Below are 24,100 nucleotides of genomic sequence, written 5' to 3'. Positions count from 1 at the left end.
AATTCAATATATTGTATGTTCCACAAATGATATTAGGTATTTTTTAAAAGGTAGATGGAATAACAGAATAAACTTCCATGCACCCAACAGTTATCAAATCATAACCAACCCTATTTCACCCATGTTCTCACTCAGTAGTTTCCAACCCTTATTATTTTGAAAACAATTACCAGACACCATTCCATTTTATCTACAAATATTTCCAATGTTTCTCTGAAAGACAAAGAAGACTCATTTTTCTCTTCAATATATCTATGCGAACATAGTCACACCTAAAACGATAACAATAATTCTATTACTGTATTAGATTTTCTTCTTGACATAAAGCACTTCTTCAGCTTAAATGGTGGCAGCTTTCGGCAGTTACCGATGATCACATTCTGAGAACCACTTCTAATGTCACATCTGATCCCAGCCCCGAGTTACTTTGCAATTACCACTCACTGGAACCCAAGAGTTCTATATAATTGATAAGTATGATGTGCACCCTTGAACTTACCCAGAAGAGAAAATCCTAAGGATATTTGATGTTGCTTTTGCTAGAAAAATGTTGCTGACCAAAAGGATCCACATTAACCAACTACAGCCTTAAAATGTCAGCCTTACTCACTTGAATGCAATGTTTGTAGACAGAGAACATAGCAATAGAAAGACATGGCTGTATGTCCTCCAAAATAACAAGGAAATGTTGCCTTCTCAAATAGTATTCCTAAAAAAAAATGGCTTTGGGATCTGAAACAAAATTAGTAGGCAAAGTATTTCGAGGGCTTCAGAGGGTAAGCCAGCAGAACTCTGGGAAGCTTGAGTTGGGTATGTTGCATTAAAGTACCTTAGATCTTCATAAGTTGTAAAGCTCTCAATAGGCTCTGGATAAATGTTTATCCAGCACAGAAACAATCATGAAATTCATGAGCTCCCTAGCATGGCTTATAAACATGACTTTAACTTCAGCTCTTACCTAACATGACTTTAACTTCAGCTCTTACCTGTACTTTGAAAGCCTCTTCATCAAGAGGCGGTGGAGGAGGAAAGTTTCCAGAGATAGATGGAAGGGCACTGGAATCATCTAGAGGTGGAGGTGGGGGTGGAAGAAAATCACCTACAGAAAAGAAGTAAACAACATGAAGTTAATAAGGATGCAATGTTATAGTACTCATGATATATTTGCTGGCATTTTACTTTTTTATAATTGGCTTTGACACATAATTTTGTGTTGTATAGCAATTATTCCCCATCTTAGTTTAATTAGTAGCCTTAATTAGTAGTCTTAACTTTCAGAAGAAAGAGTATCGGATTTGATATTTAGAAATGGTATAAAAGCTAGTCTAGAGGGGTCAATATATCAAGCAAAGCAAAGAATGAGCTTGGGTGGGAGATAGAGTTACTGAATTTTATACACCTTGGTGCTTGCCCTCAATACATTTTCAATCAAATAGAGGAGGAAAAAAAATTGTACAAAACTAAAGATAATACAAGGTGTAATTTATGAAGATGCATGAATAACCTCTGGAAATTAAGATAAAGTGGAGGATCATGGAAGTCTCAGTGGATCATATAATTTTCCTGAAACATGATGTAGAAAGTACGTCCATCCTTGGTAGAGAGACAGGAGAATGTAGGCATGGAGATCAGAAAGTTCAGAGCATAGAGAATAAAAAGCAAGTCATGACATAGGAAAAACATGGGACACAGGAATGTAAAATAATGCCAGTGGGTTATAAAAATTAGATATGTGATAAAATTAAGCTTTTTACATGTTGCACATCAAAAAAAGGGTTTGAATTTTATCATGCATGGAGCAGAGATCCACCAAGGATTTCTGAGAAAGAAACACTTTGTTACAATACGATTTACTAAAGACTAATGTAAAAGTCCATGCAGGACAGATCAGGAGAAATGAATAAGAAACACCCAATTTAGAAATCTATACATAATCCAGGCAAGAAGTAATGAGACTTCAGGATACTGAGAAAAACCTAGCATCTCTTACCAACAAGAGTAGCACACTGCTGTCAGAGTTATTGAGGGAGTGAACCTAATCTCTGTGATCTAAGTTATACACATATATCCAAGAGCTTTATGGTTCCTGGAATGAAACCTTTTTAAATAGTCTGCAAAAAATTGTATTGGGGAAACAGAAACTTCTACCTTTTAACCTGTCCTTTATTTGTTATTTTCCTATTAAAAACAGTGTTTTTGATGTGTTGGAGAAGAGATCTTTTCTATTTACGGATGAGTAGCTTTTCCTTGCATTTTAGTTGCTCAACACTTTGTGGGTTAGGGCAGCAGTCTCCATCATTAAGTGAGTTGCTTTTGGATACTATCAAAACATCACAGTTTAGGCCCTGAGAAATAGAAGTATAAGAATGGAAGAGTGAGCACATTAGAATGACTGCGAGTAGGTTTTGTGGTTCTGATACACCTTTGAAATGGTTCAGTTTGCCTCTATTTGCCTTATAAATAACAGTCTTAGAATTCAAAGTGTAGCTAAGCCAAGAACTGTCAGGTCTAGCCCCAAGCCAAATTCAGACTGCTAAGCAATCAAAAGCACTATCTCTCGAGTACTCTGCTTACTAGACTCGCACCATGCCAGGCAGTGTGCTAAGATTTTCATACACTGCCACCGAATCATACAACAACCCTTCATGCTGATGGTTCTCAAACTTTAGAGTTCATCAATATCTCTGGAATGTCTTATTAAAATACAGATTTTTGGGTCCTGGATCCAGAGATTCTGATTCAGTAGGTCTGGGGAGAACTCCAATAATTTTCATTTCTAATAAATCCCTGTGTGATTGATGCCTTTGGGTCTGACAGCACACTTTAATAACCACTGCATGTTGTTACTACTGTAGACCCACAGGATAAGAAACGTTCAGTAACTTACATCATAAAGAAAATTTCTACTCCTCTTATTCTCTGGGTGCACAAATCTGTGGAAATAATTTGTACATATCCTTATGACAATTATAAATCCCATAAACCTGTATGCATTCCATTCAGTAGTTTTCAACATTGGTTAAATACCAGAATCACCAAAGAAACACATTTGAAAATGCTGATGTCCAAATTCCATCTCACAGCAATTCAATCAGAATCTTGGGGATAGAAGACAGGGAGTGAGGGGGTCAGGCACCAGGACACGTATAAAACCTAAGGGATTCGAACCTGCAGCCAGGATTGAGAAACTTTCATTTGGCCACAGACTGCGTGAAAACATATTTCATATCTGTTAATTAAAAAGAACTGTCAAGAAGTTTTTTACTGCCTTTAAAGGTCATATGTATGAAAACAGTGCTCACAATGAGAGCTTAGGCGATGAGGCAAAAAAGGTTTAGGTTGCTGTTCACAACCTAATTTCCAGGTTCAAATGTTCTATCTGAACCTATGTTGTATGAGTCCGTTCTCTCACTGCTATAAATAACTGCCTGAGAATGGGCAATTTATAAAGAAAAAGAGGTTTAATTGACTCACAGTTCTGCAGCCTTGACAGGAAGCATAGCTAGAGGGCCTCAGGAAACTTACAGTCACGGCAGAAGGTGAAGGGGAAGCAAGCACATCTTACATAGTGGCAGGAAAGAGAGAGCATGGAGGGGGAACTGCCATATAAGTTTAAACCATCAGATCTTGTGAGAACACACTCACTATCATGAGAACAGCATGGAGGAACCACCCCCATGATCCAATCCCCTCCCACCAGATCCCTCCCTTGACACATGGGGATTACAATTCAAGATGAAATTTGGGTGGGGACACAGAGCTAAACCATATTACTATGTCTTCTTCATATCCATTTTATAAAAGGATTCCTGGGTCCCCTCTTATACTTCATCAGATTCTGTTACATCATGGGAAATTTTCAGAGCATCAGACAGTATCAGAACTGAACAAAATCTTGGAGATCATATTATCAAACAGAGGCCCTGGGTGATTGATGTGACTGGGTCTGAGATCGCACTTTGAGAACCACAACATGTTATTCCTACTTTAGACCCACACGATTGGGAAGGTTCAATAAACTATGTCATAAAGAAGCTACATGAAAAGTCCAAAATGTCACAACAAGTAAGTCTTAAAAAGTACAACTGTCTGTCCCTTCCAAATATATCCTTCTTTACTCTGTTTCTCTAATAGAACTCAGACACAGTGAGGCACACGCTGATGACAATCCTGGGAGGGTCAAAACGAACAAAAAAGAAAAGTGGAATGTTTTTGGTTTTTTTAAGAAACAACTTGAAAAGATGGATTTTATATTCTAAGCATGAAAAGGCAGATGTTTAAAAGCCCTCGTGATAAACACGCAATTATCTGCTTTATTTAGATCAATTATTAAGTCAGACCAAAGTTTTCAGTTCTTTAAGCTTAACCATCAAAGGGTCCTTACTGCATTCCTTAAAGAGGTGCTCACGTTTTCAAAAGATGTAGAGGAACGGGCAAATGTCTCAAAAACAGATACAAATCTGATAAAAGGAGAGGAAATGGTTCCCTTGGAGAGAGGCATAAACTAACCGGGAGAGTTTCAATGAAAAACTGATAATAACTATCCTAAATCAGACTAAAAGTTTAAGAGAATTATAACTCAGATCTCATCATTTTCATAGACAAGTAAATAAAGGAAAATGCCTCTAAGTTGCTGTGAAAATAAGTTCGGCTGTAGAGACGAGGCAGAATTATCATGTTGGAGAAAAATGGGAAAATGAAAAGAACTGTATTTATATGAGTAGAAGAAGGGGGAAGGAGGTCTTCTCCATTCTAATAGATCTCTGAAAACAACGAAAGAATGAAAGAGCATGCGGCTTTCATTCCTAGGTGGTGATCCTTCTGGAGGAAAGCCCCTGGATGAAACGAAATGCAGTACCTTCCAGCCAGCACAGCTAAGCTATAGACCTTCATATTAGTGCATGCCCTGTCCTCTCTGTCTTGCCTCCCAGATTCTGTGACCTACAGGGAAATTGCAACTCACCTCCCAGATTCTCTGACCTACAGGGAAATTGCAACTCACCTCCCAGACTCTGAGACGTACAGGCAAGCTTTTAAACAAAACAAAACAAAATGCCATCCGGCAATTGGCAGCGATGTATCAAATCTAAAATGGAAATGTCCAGTTTTAGCAGCAGTAGAGTGGTCATAGACACGTGCCTTCAGACCTGGTCCCTCCATACTCCTCCACTCATCCTCCAAATCCTACCTACATAAAAAATATATTTATGCCTCAATTTTCATGTAAAATGGTTTATTCAAAGTTACATAGCTGGTGAAATACAGAGCAGGAAATGGATTCTCACTCTTGGAGAGATGCTGAGACGTATCTTGCTTGATTTGCTCCATGTGAACCCAAAGCATTCAGCTAATATTCAAAAGGTTTTTGCTGTGTGCAAGAGGTAGCAGCAAGAAACAGTTAAATGAGGAGTTGGACAAATCAAGTATTCCATCTCTGATTCCCAAACACTACTTACTGCCAATTTACTTCAGAAAACAGCCTGTTAGGCATATTGTTAACTCAAAAAGGGAGTGAGGAAAAACTCCGGAGGACCTAGCTATGCATATTTTCTCAAGCTCTCCCTTTTAATCTAGGGGTAAAAAGGATGCGGCATTGAGAAGCAGGGATGGTTAGCTGGGACCAGCTGAGCTATTCCCCACTGTGGTTACCCTAACACTTGCGTCAGTGAGATACGAAAGGCATCTACCTAACGCGGAGCTTGCTTATCCCTTTATGAAACAAAGGCCCCCATCAGAGGGTGAAGATAACAAGAATTTACCTGCAAAGTAAGTAAATTACTAGTTATGGGTAATTGTGGTAGAAAAACACATGGGAACAATTCAACTCTGACTATCAACAAAGTTTGGATTCATTTACTGTGGTACGAAAAGAAAACAAAGAAAGCATCATGCTCTTCTTCATCTAAATATCCATATAAAACCTACACACACATCCAAGGATTTAGATAGCAGCCCTTTTTGCGTCTCATATACAGTTCTATCAGAGCATCTGTAATACTTGATTGTATTTGTGTGTTATGATCACTCCCTCCCGGTTAGAACTGCAGCTTCTTACAAGTAGAGTCCACTCATGATTTATCTTTATATGCCCATCTCTAGTCACAGGTTTGGGCCAGAACATCCTCAGTAACTGTAGGTCGCATGACTGAAAAATAAAAACCCATTCAATTCCTTAACTGATGTTTTAATAAATGACCTGGTGTCTTTGACTCGTACATCTCAGATGTCAATGTTCCAATCATCGGGGAATCTAGATCAAACGCAGACTCTGATTCAGGTCCACACTGGGGCCAGAGATTCTGCATTTCCAACATGCTCTCAGGTGTTGCTGACATAGACCCACGGGCTGCACTGGCAGTGACATGTCTCTAGCTTCTGCTAGCTGGCAGCTATTGCTTCTCCCACTTTGTTGAGGGGAGAATTTTTGGTTGTTGGAGGAAAATCTAACTATTAAGGTAAACATAAAACCATGTAGATACTCCACAAGTTAACTTTCTAAATTATGAAGTCAAAAGAGACTGGATTGGAATACATACACACACACGCAACACACAAGGTGAACACTTTTTTAATCATGGTTAGCAAAGCATAAGTTTCAAGTAAAGACGGTTAATTCATTTCCATTAATAGTAACTAGTGGCCGGGCGCGTGGCTCACACCTGTAACCCCAGCACTTTGGGAGGTCGAGGCGAGCGGATCAGGAGGTCAGGAGTTCAAGACCAGCCTGGGCAACAGAGTGAAACCCAGTCTCTACTAAAATTACAAAAATTAGCCAGGCGTGGTAGCGGGAGCCTGTAATCCCAGCTACTCAGGATGCTGAGGCAGAGAATTGCTTGAACCGGGAGGCGGAGGTTGCAGTGAGCCGAGATGGAGCCACTGTACTCCAGCCTGGGCGACAGAGCAAGACTCCATCTCAAAACAAGAAGAAAACAAAAAAACAAAAAACTATATAGTAACTAATACAGAAAAAAATATATGTTTGAAAGGAAAATAGTACGAAATTTTAAGTCCAAAAACTTAAAACACAAACCCCAGTTCTACCCTTTATTTCAGGCAAGGCAATTCTATAGTCCCAGACCCAGTTTTCCTCACCTATGAAATGAGGAAAACCACAGCTACTTCACAGTGTCAATCTGTGGATCAAAGCAGCTAACACAGTAACTCTGAAACTTTTTTACCACAACCTAGATTAAAAAATATATTTTATATAATGTGGTAATATTGCTATCTAGATATGTACACGTACATGTATACTAGAAAAAAAGGGTTTCATGAAACCATACCTACTATATAAATAAAACACACATTGAAATGCTCTGTTATTTGAAAAAAATTTGGTTCTGACCCACTAAATTGACTGTGACCCAGAAATAGGTCTCAATTTACATTTTGAACATAACTGAGCTAAATTATGTGCAAGTGATTAGTACAATGTCTACATTATACATGACAATGCTTTCTTTTCCCTTATGCACAAGAGGGCAACTGAATCTAAACTTGATCACTCAGAGGAGGAGACCAAGCTCCCTTAAAGAGAAAAAGTGAGAGGATAAAACAAAGGTAACAGCAATGATGATCTCCATAAGGCAATGAATTATGCCACAGCTATAATGTACACTCCACAGACTACAGGCAATTTATTATGAAACTAAATAAAGGAAGACTTCACTTCCAATTTCAACTTCAACTCCATCCTCAATTTGCATCAAAATATGTGTGCCACCAAGAAAACTGTACCAGAAAGCACCTTGGGTGAAATATTTTTAAATGCAGCATTCAAGGCCTAGGTCAGCATGTATAACGTTATCATTTATTTAATAATGTATACACATATATGTATGTATTATCACGGACTATCTTTTAAACAGAGTCCCAAACTATTGATAACAGCAAGTTGCCTCTATGGAGCTAAATTTTGCAACTGAGGAATGAAAGTAGAAGGGAAATACTCTCCATTATACAAATTCTTAACCTGTCATTATTTCACCCATTTATAATTTTTAAATAACACATATGCACAAAACAGAAATTTTCAGTACCTGAAAACGTGTCATCTCCAATTGTTCAGCTGAGTAAGGTTTTAAAAACCACCAGGAAATGCATTACAGCAAAGGCCAAGAGAAAAATTGAGGATACATCCCATTTAATGCATCATTTCTCGGCCTTCTCAACCTATTTACAGTGCACTGGTTGGAACTAACAATATGAAAGCAATTGCACTGACTTGCTCAACATGTTATTTCTATTAGAGATGAAACCTTTTCAAGCTCTTTTCCTGTCCCACTCTGCCCTTCTCTCTGACAAGGAAGGGGTTATTAATTTGACTGATCCAGCTACTACTGTTAAAGTCTCAGTTTTAGAAAGCAATACCCAGGAAATCTCCTTCTTAAACTTCCTGCTTCAGACTTCTGAGCATCTGGCTCCCAGGACAGACCAGCTGGAATGTTGTACTTCTTGACTCTAAAGCAAAGGATCAGAATGTCAAGCCAGGTCTTCAGGAGCTGCAGCTCACTGAGTGTGTTGACTTCCAAGATACAGTGGTGTGAGGAAGATACGGGATACAAATTCTACTTATTCCTAGAGCCAAAGCCTCTGCACTATGTCAGGGGGATCACAGACCTCTGTCCCAGAGGGAGAGCAAGCACTTATGAAGCTATTAATAAAGCGGCACCTGGATTCTCATTTTGCTCCCGTTTCTACAGTGTGAAACTCCTTTGAGAACTCTCTGGGAGAGGGATAATTATCAGGGCAAGGCTTGGCCATTCCATGTTCTCTGTCCTCATTGTCATCAAAATAGCACAATATATCTCCCTTCAGTGACACATCTTCCTCTGTAAATAAGATATGTGACCTTGACCGAGGAACATTAATTTTTTAGTTATCATGCTAGATATCCTTAAACTTCAGGTTCCTTTTATACATTAGAAAAATTAACCTTTCTATTTTTTTTCCATTTGTATTTTCTGCTATTTAACTAGAAAACATTATTATTAATTTTGATAATACTCAACTTGCTATCAAATTAATTAAAAGGAAGGACTAAGATTTAAAATATTGATGAAACACAGAATTGATAATAGCACCGGGAAACCAGCATTCTCATATGCTACTGCTACTGCTACTAAACTTTTCTCAGGAAAATTTGGCAAGAGGAATCAAAAGCCTTAAAGATATTTATAAACTTTAATTCAGCAATATCACTTTTAATAAATTATCCTACCAAAGAAGAAACTTAAGATGCAGAGGAGCATGTTAAGGAAACTTCATCACAAAGCAATGTAATGCAAAAACTCAGAATGTTCATTAACAGGGTACTGGTTGAAAAATAAATTGCAATCATACAGTGGGAAATTGTGTGGTCACCAAAATAATGATGTTGATCTACATCTTACATCTATTTATTCATCGAGTGCCATCTATATATCATACATTATTCTAGACCCCAGGGAAAAACAAACAAACAAATAGAACAAAGTGTGCTTCTCCACGTACCCCCATGGAACTTATACTCTAACAGAAGAATAATGCTTAAAAAGTAAATCAAACATACGGAATATCACATGGTGAGAAGGGCTATGATGAAATGTAGGGCAAGGAAGGGGGTTAGGACTGTTAGGGTGGTGGTGGGTGTTGCAATTTTAAAGAAAAAAAAATGAAAATGGCCTCACCAAGGTGATATTTGGGGAAAGACTTAAATCTAGTAAGGGAGTAAGTATTGGCATATCTGAGGGAAGAACATAAAAAAATTGCTTTTCATATCTTTTTTGTTTGTTTGTTTGTTTTTGAGACAGAGTTTTGCTCTGTCCCCCAGGCTGGAGTGCAGTGGCGCAATCTGGGCTCACTGCAAGCTCCGCCTCCCGGGTTCACGCCATTATCCTGCCTCAGCCTCCCGAGCAGCTGGGACTACAGGCGCCCGCCACCACGCCCGGCTAATTTTTTTGTATTTTTAGCAGAGAAGGGGTTTCACTGTTTTAGCCAGGATGGTCTCCATCTCCTGACCTCGTGATCCGCCTGCCTCGGCCTCCCAAAGTGCTGGGATTATAGGCGTGAGCCACCACGCCCGGCCTGCTTTTCACATCTTATCAGGTAAGAAACAAGGGAGGTTATTGAATAGTGCTTATAATATGGTCCCAATTTTATATAGGCCGGTATGTTAACAGGGGTTGTCTACAGCTCATGAGATGCTAAGCATTGTTTTCAATTTTTTATCCTTTTGGCTTAATTATTATACAATAAGTGAATTATAGGCATGCATTTTTTTAAAAAACCAAAAATAAGATACTTTAAAATGAATCGCAGAATCTACTCAAACCCAGCGTTTAATTTTAATGCATCAGTATATGTACTCAAGCCAAAATTTAATGTCCCTGTCATCTTTCTAAATAACTTAGCTTGAAATGCTCTTTGAGATTCTCAAATTAAAAAGCAAGAAGAATTATCTTTAAAGTAGATGACGTCTCCCTGATTTTAAATTGGACAGTTTCACGCCATATTTAGCTAATACAGAATATATCTGAGACTTTAAAAGTCCTATTTTATAATCACAAATAAGTACCCTGTACAAATGTGAGACACCTCAGTGTATTACATGAGATACAAGCATACTATAATTCTCTGTCATGCAGTGGTTGGATAACAAATTCAATTTCTCAGTAGAAAACATTAAATGGATTTCAAATAGTATGAAATTAAGACAATAGTCTAGCTCTGCACATCGACTAGAACCAAATAGCACTTTTGAATCCACCAAGTATCATTTGTTTTACAAAAACATAGTAATTGCTATCCAGACAACAAACCACACCATATATTTTTGACTTCCAAAGATGAGCATTCAAAATAAATAGGACAATGAGTTGAGCTTAATGCATCAGTCTTCTATCAGCTAGTGAGATATCTTTAGCTCCAATGCGAAAAAGTAAAATTACCTCGGTTTAAAAATGAAACAAAAATCTAAAAATTCATGTGATGGACAGAAAATGAGGCAACATCCCAGGAAAACAACAACAAAAAGTCTTAATTTACCATTAAAACAAAGAAGCTTGCAAACAAATATCAGAGTGCTGACAGAATAGTCCAAAAACATCCTTTCCCCTTAGGATTGGGACATTACCCTGTGGTGGTCATTAAGGCCAGAAGCTTACAACCCCTCCAAAGACAATGATGGTGCCTGAGGGAGCGTGGTTTCATAATAAAAACACTTTAAATAGGGCATTTAATTTATTTCACCACTGCTGTCTTTGGCTGTAGAGGGAACCATTCTCATGTCAATGCATGTCAATGCATGTCAATGCATTGTCAATGACATGTCAATGACAATGCAGGCTTCCTTCCTGCTGAAGCTCTATTACAGCCAATATTCTGCTCTTTGTTAGCTTAATTGGGTAACTATTGGTTTCCCCTACCTGACTAACAGCTCCTTGAGGGCAGACTCTCTGTTTTATAATCTCTACATAAAGCATATAGAACACATATGAGATACTCAGTAAACAGTAATGATATTATTGCTATAAATTATTATTGGTACAAAACTACATATATTAAATTGAATAGAACTCTGAGACAATGAACACATGAACTTTTCCCATGGTCAACTTTGCCGCTTTTCAAATATTGACATAAGGTCAACAATGTACTACGGTGGGTCATAGGTCCTTCATGATACCAACAGCTAGACAGTTAATAACCTGTCTTAATGTAGCCATCTAGCTAGGTTTTTTGTTTGTTTGTTTTCACATTATCTTACTGAGGGTATGTCTTCAAAGTATAGGAACAGAGTCTTCATCCTCAAGTCACCACCTGGTTATGGGGGCACCCTAGCCTCCAGAAATATTGCAACCATCTGTACTGTACTGATCTTTTCCAATAAAAGATCTGTTGATAAGCCTTACCCAGTATATGTATATCCCTTAAGAGTATAAAGAGACATTTAAATTTTCTTTTTAATCCCATAAAAGAGAGATGGAGATGAAGAAAGAGCAGAGAAATGAGGGAAGGGGAAGGATACATGTCATAGACAGAATTTGAAAATACTTAGCTTGAGGTGTTGAAACTCATCTGACTTTTAACCAGTGGTGTGTATCGGAATCTCCTGGGGCACTTGCTCACACTACATACACCCAGACTTCACTTTAGAATCCTTAATTCAGAATCTTTGGGGTCGGGACCCAGACAAGGACCTTGCAAAGCACCTTCAATGATTCTGGCATATAGTGCTGGTTAAGAATCATTGACCTTCTGGAAAAACAAAGATTGAACAACTCTCTCTCCAAAATTAAAGATGACTAAGGTGACAAGGCAATAAAATGCAATATGTGATTCTGGATATAATTCTAGACCAGAAAAGAGACATCACTAGGACAATCAATGAAATCTAAATAAGGTTTATGTATTAGAAGGAAGTATTATGTCAGTGCTTACCTGGCTTTGGTAACTCTACCGTGGTTATGTAAGATGTCAATACTTGGGAAAACTGGGTGATGACTAAATGAGAATCCTTTATACTATTTTCAACCTTTCTCTAGGGTCTCAAATTATTTCAGAATAAAAACTTAAAATTTATGTTTTAAATTTTAAGGAAAAAGTAAGTCATTGAACTAGTCCAATAACTTTTTTATAGATGAATAAATTTTCCACCATGGAAAAAAAATAGAGAAACAGTCAAAGAGTGTAGAACCACACCAGGCAACCCACTGTGACCCCAAATATCTTAACTTCTAGCTAAGGACACACTTACCACAGCACATGGCAGCCTTAGTGTGAGAAACTGAGACTTCTTGGGAATGGTGAGAAAACCTGCTATACCCCTACAAATTCAGAAGACTATGAAGAAGAGAAGAGGTTCTTACTATTTAGGAGACTTGGAATAGATGAGCAGGAACATGTAAAATATCTCCAACAAAATCCAGGCTGAATGCAGCATGGCTAGGCTGGTAATCCTGCCTCGATGATCAGCAGCAATTAAACCCCATAAAACTTCCTTTTCCCCAATGTTGGGGCTCATTCTCTTGCTTCAAGAGAATCCCCGAAGACAAGGATGGCTACATGAGGCCAGGGGCCTTCTGTGATTTATCCAGTATTCATCTTTTATGCACAAATGACTTCAAATTCTTCTCACTGAGAAATTCTTGTTACTATTTATACAAAATGATGCCAACCATTACTCACTCTCCTTCAACCCTGACATTTATTTCATCAAGTCTGAAGCTTAGCAAATGCATAAATGCTTTAAAAATAATCAAATAGAGACACTCATTTCATTTCAAGGTGGTTGTTTTTTGGCATGTATTTTTTTTTCCAAAGGAATACTGGAGCTGACAGGTACTTGCTCTAAAAATTTACTTCACCACCTGCTAGCTGAAATATTGCTTTCATGGATTTATATTGTATTAAAAGGTCACTGGCTGTTTAAGTCTTAAACAGTTTTAATCATTCTAAAAGTCTCTTAACAGTAAGAAAAGGAAGCTCAGAACAAACAGCAGCAGGGACTCTAATTAAAAGGGCCAATTCATCTAATTTTATTTGGGGTTAATTATTCAGGATTCACTCTTTGATGTGTAAGGAATAGCAATTAGTAATTTTAGTGATTTGAGAATCATTGGAGGTGTAATCAGTTAAAATGAGTGAGTGTTTACAACACAAGATGGTGAATTAGTCTCTCTCAGCTGGAGAACAGGAACATTAGGCTCCAAGAGATCAAGGCTAAGGATTTCAGATCCTAGTAATAATAGTCACTTCAAAATAAAACACACGTCAACAGCCATCTAGCACTCTGTTTACTCTTAGCTGAGGTAAGGCACAGAAGCCTCATGAAACTGCCTTTATCCAGATCTTGATTTTTGCTGCTGTCCCCAACTGCTTCCCAGTATCTGGCTCTTGCGCCATGGTAACCATAAATGCATTACATTAAAAAAGCAATTCTAAATAAATATACCATTTATAAGTAAAATAAGACCCAGAATAATTGTGGTACTCATTGATTTCACCTCTGAATTTCTGATTGCTGAATGAGCATCATCAAATGAACCTCTAGCTCAGTGCTCAAATCTGAATTTAGATAGGATAACCCACAGACCTGCTAACCTCCTCTTGTGTGCTCTATTTTTCTGTTTACCTCATCACAATTCTCCCTATCACAAAGGCGGAAAGCCCTTTTCCTTTTTATCTTAACCACCCACTCTGAATACAAACAAGCTATATTAAATTACACCAAATTTTTCTAATTCATTTACTGCTCTGCATCTCCTTTGCCACCAAAATACCTAATGCATAGTTACCTCATATCTAGACTAAACAAATAGCCCAGATAGTCAACATTCTTCCTGACCCAGGTTTTTCCAATGTATTTGATACAACTGTTGCTAGATTAAAAATATCATGGCTCTCTTTGAATAGCCAAAGCAATCTTGAAAAAAGGACCAAGTTGGAGGACACTCACTTCCTGATTTCACAGCTTATCACAAAGCTACAGTGATCAAAACAGTGTGGTCCTAGCATAAGGACAGACATAGAGACAAACGGAATAGAATGCAGAGCCCAGAAATAAACTCTCTAATATATGGTCAATTGATTTTATGGCAATTATGCTGAAGTTTTAGAGAATTATGGTTTGAGAGTATTATTGGAAGCTTGGTAAACGTCTGTTCTGAGCCTCCCAAGACTTGACAAGACCTCATTCTGAAAAGGAGGAATCCTCTAACTGGATGGGCCTCTTATGAGGCAATGGAGAGGAACTTGATAAGCTTTGCTGTCAAAGTTTGTCAACAAACTCTGGAATGTACTGGTGAGTATGTATCCTTTGAGATTAATATTGCAGACAGCAGCACTGGACATTTTATATTTCAGAATAATGACTTTTGCTAAGCCACATACCCGGTAATCTGCCAGAATGCTTCCTCTGGCTTCCTGGACACCAAGACTTTGCTCACACCTCTGTCTCCATTAAGAGTTTCCTCTCCACTATCTGAGCCCAAGCTATTCTTGGAGGCCCATGTCACCCTACACTACTATCCTTTGCCACCAGACGAAAGCATCTTCCCACCTTCAGCCCTCTATAGTAACTTTAGAGCACTTATCAAGGTGGATCTTGTGGGAAATTCATGAGACATTTACCTCACTAAACTGTGTGCTCCTTGAGGGCAGACATCATATATGAGTCATCAGTCTATCCTAAAAGCACCTCTTCCAATGCCTCACAGAGTTGAGATGGAGAAGATTTGGGAAAATATTTCCTGAGTGGGTATATGCAGGAATTTTTGACAACTACACCCATAAATTCTAGCCCAATAAATTTGTCTTTAAAGGAAGATTGAGAAACTGAGTGACTACCAATTTCAAAATGTGTGTGTATGTGGTTTATGTGTGCATATGTGTGTGTGTGTGTGTGAGAGAGAGAGAGAGAAGAAAAGAGAGGTTGAAAGATTGAAATAGGGAGACTCCATTGAACATCACCATAGGGATGATCTCGGCAATCACTGCTGCAGTTAGGTAACTTACATATATAAAAAAATAGCTCTGTGACATTAAAATGTGTAAGTTTTTGTCCACTTGGAACCATTTACTAGATGTGTGTGAACCTAGGGAAATCATGAAACTTTTGATCCTCAATATTTTTGTTTGTAAATGAGAGCAACAGCACTTACCTTTTATACTACCCAGGGTTGTGTAGACCAAAGTAGTTAAATTTAAAAATACGACACCCTGGTTTTTCTTCAGATGGTATAAATCTTTCGCCTTTTACTGAATTTAGAAATACCATAAAAACTATAATGTCCTACATAAATATAAGTTATTTTTACTGTGAGATTATTCTTTATGTGACTTGCCCAGAAACACATTCTTCACAAACATTTAGAAGCTCAAATATAAAATATAGTTAAGTGTTTATTGAATAGATGCTTTACTGTTAACATGGCTCTTGGCACACCAGGGTTCCAAAGAGTTAGGGGTAAAAGAAAGACAGGGAGTGAGAGAAAAGCATAAGACCGTAACTAAAACAATAACAAAACAAAGTCCTAGAAGCCAAATAAACAAATATTGTGTTCTCCCCAGAATATTTAAAAATCTTGGAAAGGAACTGCATAAGGAGCCTCGGGGTAGTACTGACTTGGCACATCAAGCCCTTGTGCAACTGATTAACCCGACATTCCCCTGGGTAGGGGAGTATTACTAGGTCACTTTTTTCTTTAATGGACAAACTGTTCTCGAACAATTTGCAAGACATAAACAAGCTATTGTAACATACCAATCAAAGAGGGTAGTTTTGTCCTCAAAAATGCAATGATATAACCAAGTCAAAACAACCGCCACCACCACAACCGGGCAATCAGACAAACAAACATATCCCAATTCCGTCTGCCTAGCTCTGGATGGGCTCTTCTTTACCCACTTTGATGTATAAACACACAGTCCCACATCTGCAATGGTTAAGTCCCAGATCAATAGCAAAGTTTACAAGACCTCCAAAATCTATTGGATGTTCTTCATCCAAGAACTTAACGGTTTTTGAATTAGAATACGGAGTTCACAATATAAAGGGTTCTCTTGAAAAATCAACTTTTGTCTCTAAGGAGGCCCTCCATAAAAAAGTCAATGCTTGGGTTTCGTTCACTCTGCTTTCTTCACTTCCTCAGATTAGGAAGTCATGTGATAGAAGACAGTCCCAAATTGCAAAATTTGGTGACGTGTTCTGAGCAGAAGTTCAGCCACCTTGTTATTTTAGCAGACCAGGTCGGCCAGCCCAAAGACATAATTTAGCTGAGTGAGGAACTTGTTCCCTCCTCCTGCTTCATTTGGCCAGCTGCCTCAGAAGGTCTTTCATTCTGGAGTGCAAAGGATTTATTGCTCCCTTTTATTCCTCCAGCAGTAGTTCCAGTTCACTGAGTTTCAAGTTCAGCGAGCTCAGCTTTGGCATTCAAGGATCTCCTTATGTCTCATCCTAAAGAGAATTTGTCCCAGGTCCATTTGCCAAGGACATGGTGACAGTCCCCTTCCTGGCACTTGAGTCTCCAATATTATGCTTCTTCTTATAAACAGACCCATCCAATCACTTGAGTTCCTTCTTCAGGTCTTACTGGCACTTCCTTGGCTTAACTGACACGGTGCAATGTTATAACTGACAGAATAATCATATTAGACAGGAATTAGAACAGAATAAAGAGGTCCGCTAGTCTATAGGTCAGCAAGCAACAGCCAAATGGCCAAATCCAGACCACCTCCTGTTTTTGTAAATGAAGTTCTTTTGGAACATAGCCAAGGTCATTCATTTACTTATTGTCTATGGCTGCTTTTGCATTCCAGTGGCAGAAATGAATAGTTGTGACAAATACCATATGACCTATAAAACCTAAAATATTTAGTTACCAGATTTACAGAAGTTTGCCAAACCTGATCTAGTCCATAGACTCACATTACAGATAAGAAAGTTAAGATTTAGTAGGGTTAAACAGAGAGGAAATAAAATTTTCAAAGCAAAATACCCAGGGCAGTGCCAGGCATATGGTGCATACACACTGAGTAAATACCAGCTCTGGTGTTTGACAGGACATTTCGTATTCTTTTCATATGGAAATGGACTAAAAAGATTTTTCAAAGATAGCATTGTTACCCTTGAGGAATTCATTGCCTAGAAAGGAGAAAAACATATAAACAGATCATTTTAACATGATATTGTGTGTATTCGTTTTCTGTTGTTACTACAACAAAGTACCACAAGCTTGGTTGTTTAGAAGAACAGAAATATATTTATCTTACTGTTCTATAAATCAGAAATCAGTTATGCGTATCAGTGCACTAAAATCAAGGTGTTGGCAGGGCAGCATTCCTTTCTGGAGTCTCTCCAGAGAATCCACTTCTTTGTCTTTTCCAGCTTCTCAAAGCTACTCCTCATTCTTTGGCTTGTGGCCCCTTCCTCCATCTTCAAAGCCAGCAAAGACACATTAAGTTTTTCTCACATCACATCACTTCAAAGACCTCCTCTGTCCTCTTCTTCCATTTGCTATCACACTTGTAATAGCGTTGGGCCCATCCTTATACTCCAGGATAATTTCATTATCTTAGGTTAGCTGATTAACAACCTTAGTTCCATCTGCATCATTAATTTCCCTGTGGCATGTACCCTAACATATTCACAGGTTCCAGAGATTAAGACGTGGACAACTTTGAGGGCTGTTATTCTGCCCACCACAACATACCATAAGAAGGGAAGGCTGCACATAGTGCTAGACTCAGAGTAGGAACATCAGTGCAAGGACAAGTATAGACAAGAGCAAAAGTTCTTGTATTCATGGTACCTATTTTCCAGAGTTCCTCATGATTTTCTAAGAATTTCTTTATAATTTCAGCATATTTTTAAAAAATTTAAACATATTATTTAAGATACTTCTATTTTTTAATGCATTGTTCTCTTCTTTTTGTAACTATAATCTTGCTACCACATTTAAACAAAAAACCCCTATTTAATATTAGGTTGAGGAATTTCAGGAAGCAAGTCTGAGTTAAGACTGCAGCTAAACTAGTTTTATATTGTCCACATAGGATTGCTTTTCTTAGGTCCATTTTATGGATAAGGAAACTATTCCTCAAAAAGATTAGGAGCTTGACCAGAATTACACACACCAGAGCTAAAGCCTAGAGAAAATTGTTCTATCTATTTGAACCTTATAAACAGAATGAAAAATGTTAGTGCAGAGTTTTTGCAATGATTTACATAGCAATGCCATAAAGGCGGGGCGGGGGGGAGGTGGTGACAAAATCCATCACATTGAGAAAAATGAATGTTATGATTAGCAAACAGGTGGAGTTTACACAGCATATATATATATATATTCTGAGATGACAGAAACCACTTTTTTCAAGTATATTTAGCTCTTCAGACAAAAATATAACTGAGACTAAAAGGCATAAAAATATGAGCCTCTACTGTCATGATATAGAAAGAAAAATTACAAGTTTATTTAGGGAAAAAATGAAGAGTTTCAAAGCACCATATTAACAAAGGTATTATCAAAAGGTATTTATAAACCCTGAAGATTAAGGGCAAAAATTAAATAGAAATTACCTGGTTTGAGGATGTGAGAGTGACAAATAACTGGAAGTATTCAAGTAGAGGCAGGAAGGCCACTTGACATGAATATTATAAAGAAGATTCAAGCTTTATTAATCCAAGGAAACTGCTTAGTAGCCCTCTCGACACTGATGGTTTATGATTCTATGACTCAAAATGCAAGGGTCAATTAATGGCAATAAGAGACTAAGGCTTCCTTTAATAGGTATAGCCAGAAAGCTCCTCCTGATGCCATAAGATGGCCGTTAACCTAACTGTAAGTAGGCACTTTCCAGGCACATTACTTAAAAATAATTCTCCTGGCAAGATCAGACAAAAAGCAACCAGTAACGTGGACAATACCAATGAATGACCCTGACTCTCCCATCTCACTGCCATGTTGAAAATGAAGCCTTTAATATTCAGAAATTTCCACAAAGTTATATTCTACTGAACTATTGAGCCATGATTTTCCATATGACAAATGAGTAGTCACCAGGCAGTCTAAAGGAGAGCACCTAGGATTCTGATCCTCGCAAATCTTGCCCCTTCTTCCTGCCCTGCCAGGAATCCCTAAACCTTCTTCATGGAAATAGCCTATCCCCTTTGACTTAATGGATAGTTCAAGGTCTGGTAGAAAGGCTTAAAAACACATGAGAACTTTCTGACTTGGCCCTTGATAACTGAGACGCAGGTGATAAAACAACATTTCTTAAACTAAGGTGTACACACTTCCACACTTCACAATGAAAACCAAGTAAAATACCAAATTACCAAGACGGAAAATTCCCACCATGGAAAACAAGAGCTACTCAGAAGAGAAAAACAAGACATCCAGTCACAGGAGCTACACGGCCTCCTATGAAGAGTAAATATACACACATTCCCACGCAGAACTTTCTCCTTCTGAATAGAGCTAAAGGTGCAGGAAATAGTTTAATAAAGACATTATATTACTTAGACAAAACTGAACTAGATTATCTGTTTGTTTATTAGATTGTGGTTTTCGACACATTGTTCTGCACTAAAAGCTCTTGACATGAGCCGACACACACATTCTTTGGAATGAAGGCTTTTGTGAGAATATTTTATGGTACTTAGGCTCTTGAAAAGACCTGTGAAAGCAGTCACACCAGAGGATTAAGCCCAGTGTTTGGGGCCACCACATCAGGATGGTCCAATTCACTTCACACAGCCTTAACTAGGACATGTGAGCTTTCTTGGACATAACACCGAATAGTTCCGACTTACTCATTGCGGAATTTCTCATATTAACCCCAACCCACTCATCATAGTTACAAACCAAACACCAGGTCCTGGGTGCCAACAGATGAAAATAAAAACAGAGTAATTCAGAAATGGAATTCAACAAGTTGTCACTTCTATCTGTTGCTAAAGGGGGAAGTATACTCCTGATCTTATTTTTATTTAAATTTCAGTCAGGAACATTCATAAAATAACAAATTCCCAGAGAATATCACACCGTCTTCTGAATTCCATGTCATCCTATTATCCTAATTTGATAAAAAGATCATGGTATCCCCTTCTGTTCTACTTTGTTTTGTGTGTGTATGTTTTGGGGCTTGGACTTTTTTTTTTTTTTTCCATAGTAAGCCTTTTTCAGCTTCAAATTGGGTCCGAAATTAGATTGGTGTGTGGAATCCAAAGGGTCTCATCTTAAGCTTCCCTAACATTTAAGGGACTCAGAATGGAGATTCAACCCAAACCAAATGGGGTGTAAATATGAGAAGACCACATGTTTATAAAAACAGAACATCCGACAATTCATTCAAACACCTGCAGCCTTTATTTTTCTGATACTTAAGGTGCTGTGTTGTAGAGTGCCCTATAATCCTCTAAGTTATGAAACAGGTAGAACAAGTATTGATCCATCCTTGTAGTCAATGATATATCTATGTTGTTGCTCTGTTGATTAGTGTCCATGAAATCATTTTAAAACATGATATCTGAATGTTTCACCAAATATCAATATTTTAAAGGAAGGGTTCTTTGTACTAAAACTTATAGAACCAATTAGGTACACCTCACTACTTACTTCTCCTCTTCCCCTAAATCTTCCATTTGTAGAATCATCTAGATGGACACTGCACCACAGAACTTTCTGCAGTGGTGGGGATGTTCCATACTGTCCTAATACTTGCAAGGTATGGCTACTGAGCACTCGAAATGTGACTAGTGGCTGAGAGACTAATTTTTACAAATGTTTTATTCAATTTTAATTAATGTAGATTTAAATTCAACTTCAAATGGTCACATGGGGCTAGCAGCTACCATATCAGGCCTTTCAGATTTAGTCATACTGTATTTAAAATGGTTCACTTGACTCCCTAAGCCCTCCAAAAAATTTTTTGCTATAAAAGCAAGAAATCTAACTTATGTGTTTTCTTCAAGATTTCAATAACAAATAACTTAAAACCTATTAAACACTGTAGATTAAAAGCTAGAAACCGCAACACATACCTGCTTTTCCATTTATCTAAATAGAATAATAATAGCTTTGGGGAAGGAAATTAGGTTTTACTTTCTTTCAAAACTCCAAATCCAATAATACTGTATTGAGTCGACTTACAAATGAAAGACTGTGATTAGGGCACACTTCAATTTTCTTAGTATGAATTGGTATAATGTAAGGTAAAAAAGCAACATAGAAGCCACAGGTGCCAGTGCTGGCTCTACCATGAATGCTTCGTGTGAATGTTATGAGGACCAAGTACATAAAGGATGCAAGGGTTTCTCAGGAGATCCTAGTACTGAACAGACACTGAATAAAAGCTGGTTAAATGACCGTTCTCTGTCTCATCAAAAGTAAATTAACAAAAGAGCTGGATAGCTAGTACAATTTCTACTCAGGTCTTATCCTAGCATGACTAAATATCATACTGCTCATGGTCTCTGCCAGAGAAGAAAATTTAAGAAAATTAAGTTTATTAATATTATGCAGCATTGGACTCTTGCAAGTCTTCTTTCTTTTTGAAGATATTGCAAAGATGGCTAAGAAAATCTAAAATGAAATTGGAGTGGAAGTTATTTACACAGGAATAAGACGACATTAATGAAGAAACCGTGCACGCAGATATAATTGCCAAATATATTGCAGCACTATGGGAGGCCTAGGTTAATCACTTGAGGATCAACCTAAGGCCAGGAGTTGAAGACCAGGCTGGGCAACATTGCAGGACCCCATTTCTAAACTTTTTTTTTTTTTTAAATTAGTCAGGCATGATGACACACACCTATAGTCCTAGTTACTCTGGAGGTTGAGACAGGAAGATCACTTGCACCCAAGAGTTCAAGGTCAGAGTGAGCCATGATTGTGCCACTCACTCCTACATGGGCAACAGAGTGAGATCCTATGTCTAAAACACACATACACATACACCCCACACGTTCATACATATGCAGTAAAAGAGACACCACAAATGAATCAGTAAAGGAAAGATTATTTTTGTTGTTGTTGTTTTTGGAGACAGTCTTGCTCTGCCTCCCAGGCAGGAGTGCAATGGCACAATCTCAGCTCATTGCAGCCTCTGCCTCCTGGTTCAAGCAATTCTCCTGCCTCAGCCTCCCAAGAAGCTGGGATTACAAGTGCCCCCCACCATGCCTGGCTAATTTTGTATTTTTAGTAGAGACAGTGTTTCACCATGTTGGCCAGGTTGGTCACAAATTCCTGACCTCAGGTGATCTGCCCACGTCGGCCTCCCAAAGTGCTGGAATTACAGGTGTGACCCACCGTGCTCGGCTAGAAAAGATTATTTATTAAATGAAATTGGAAAAACAGGTAAATTATTTAAAAATCAATGTAGAGCCTCACCTTTGACCAAAATTAGTTTCAGTTTGATTAAAACTTGAATAATTTAAAAAACACATTGAAACAAACTTTTATATGCTTCTAAATTGGAACAAAATTAAAAATAAACAACCAAAAAAGTAACACACACACACACACACACACATATATATATGCATATATATATATATATATATATCTCATATAAATTGGCTAAATTTATATGAGCCATTTGGTGTGTTACCAGGAAGGTAACACACACATACGCATATACATGAAGCTCATATAAATTGGCTAAATATGCTAATGCAATAATATACAATCAATTTAAAAATATTTTTTAAAAAGGATAACATGAGGGGCAGTAGCATATCAAACTGAAGAGTATCATATTTTGAGTAAACTCCAAATGTGACACTAATTAGCTTCACTTCATTAGCTACATTAGTTAGTATCTCTGTTTCTCAGTTACCCCATCTTAAAAATGAGAATAATAATAATAATGTCTATTTTAAAAGTTAGTTTTTCAAAAAAGAGACGTAATTCTTAAGGAGAATTTAGCACAGTGACTGATTACATGTACCAAATCTATAACTAGTTTACAAACGTGAAAGTGTTGCCCTATTAATAATTCAAGAAAAGCCATTCTCATAAAATTAGCACATTTTTTAAAACAAAGCAATAGGCACTATTAAATATTACTAATGCAAGTATAATTTGGTAACTTTTGGATTAAAATTTGGTAAATATCAAACTTTAAAACTTCATTGTACCATTTGATCTAATAATTCCACATATGGAAATCAATTTGAAATATTGTGAGAAATATGAGTGAAGAAACGGGTGTGGAGGGGATAGGAAAGCTACAAGCCCAAAGATTTTAACAGATAAAAACTGAAAACAGCCTAAATTTTCCAATGTTAGAATAGCAAAATTCCCTTAAAACCTCATTAAGGTGCTGCCTACAATAACTTTGCAAGACTAGGCATATATAAAAATCTGTGGACAATAAAAAGAGAGCTATTTAAGCCTGAGTCAAAAAACGAAAACCACAATTAAAAATACTTAATAAATTCTGTATGGTTCCTTTTACATATGATACAAAAATAAGCAAAACTAATCTATGCTGTTAGACATCATAATGGTGTTTTTCATGGGGAGATGAAGTAGTCTGAGTGACTAGTGAGGTTCTATTTCTTGATCTGGGTGTTTTTTAAACAAAAATGCACAATTTGCAGAAATTATTGAAC

General features: G+C 37.5%; 1 protein-coding gene across 14 annotated transcripts in view; it reads right to left on the bottom strand.

The window, feature by feature from the left end:
- LPP (LIM domain containing preferred translocation partner in lipoma) overlaps window positions 1-24,100 on the bottom strand; it is a 741,548-nt gene that overhangs the window by 404,269 nt on the left and 313,179 nt on the right. For all 14 annotated transcript variants that reach the window (XM_055381176.2, XM_063704451.1, XM_019023948.4 and 11 more), the window contains one exon: window positions 987-1,099. In XM_055381176.2, the coding sequence (XP_055237151.1) occupies window positions 987-1,099 (113 nt within the window). The remainder of the gene's footprint in view (window positions 1-986; window positions 1,100-24,100) is intronic.

The sequence above is a fragment of the Gorilla gorilla genome, chromosome 2 (assembly GCF_029281585.2).
Source record: "Gorilla gorilla gorilla isolate KB3781 chromosome 2, NHGRI_mGorGor1-v2.1_pri, whole genome shotgun sequence".
Classification (NCBI taxonomy): domain Eukaryota; kingdom Metazoa; phylum Chordata; class Mammalia; order Primates; family Hominidae; genus Gorilla; species Gorilla gorilla.
This window is presented reverse-complemented; position numbering and strand designations above follow the sequence as displayed.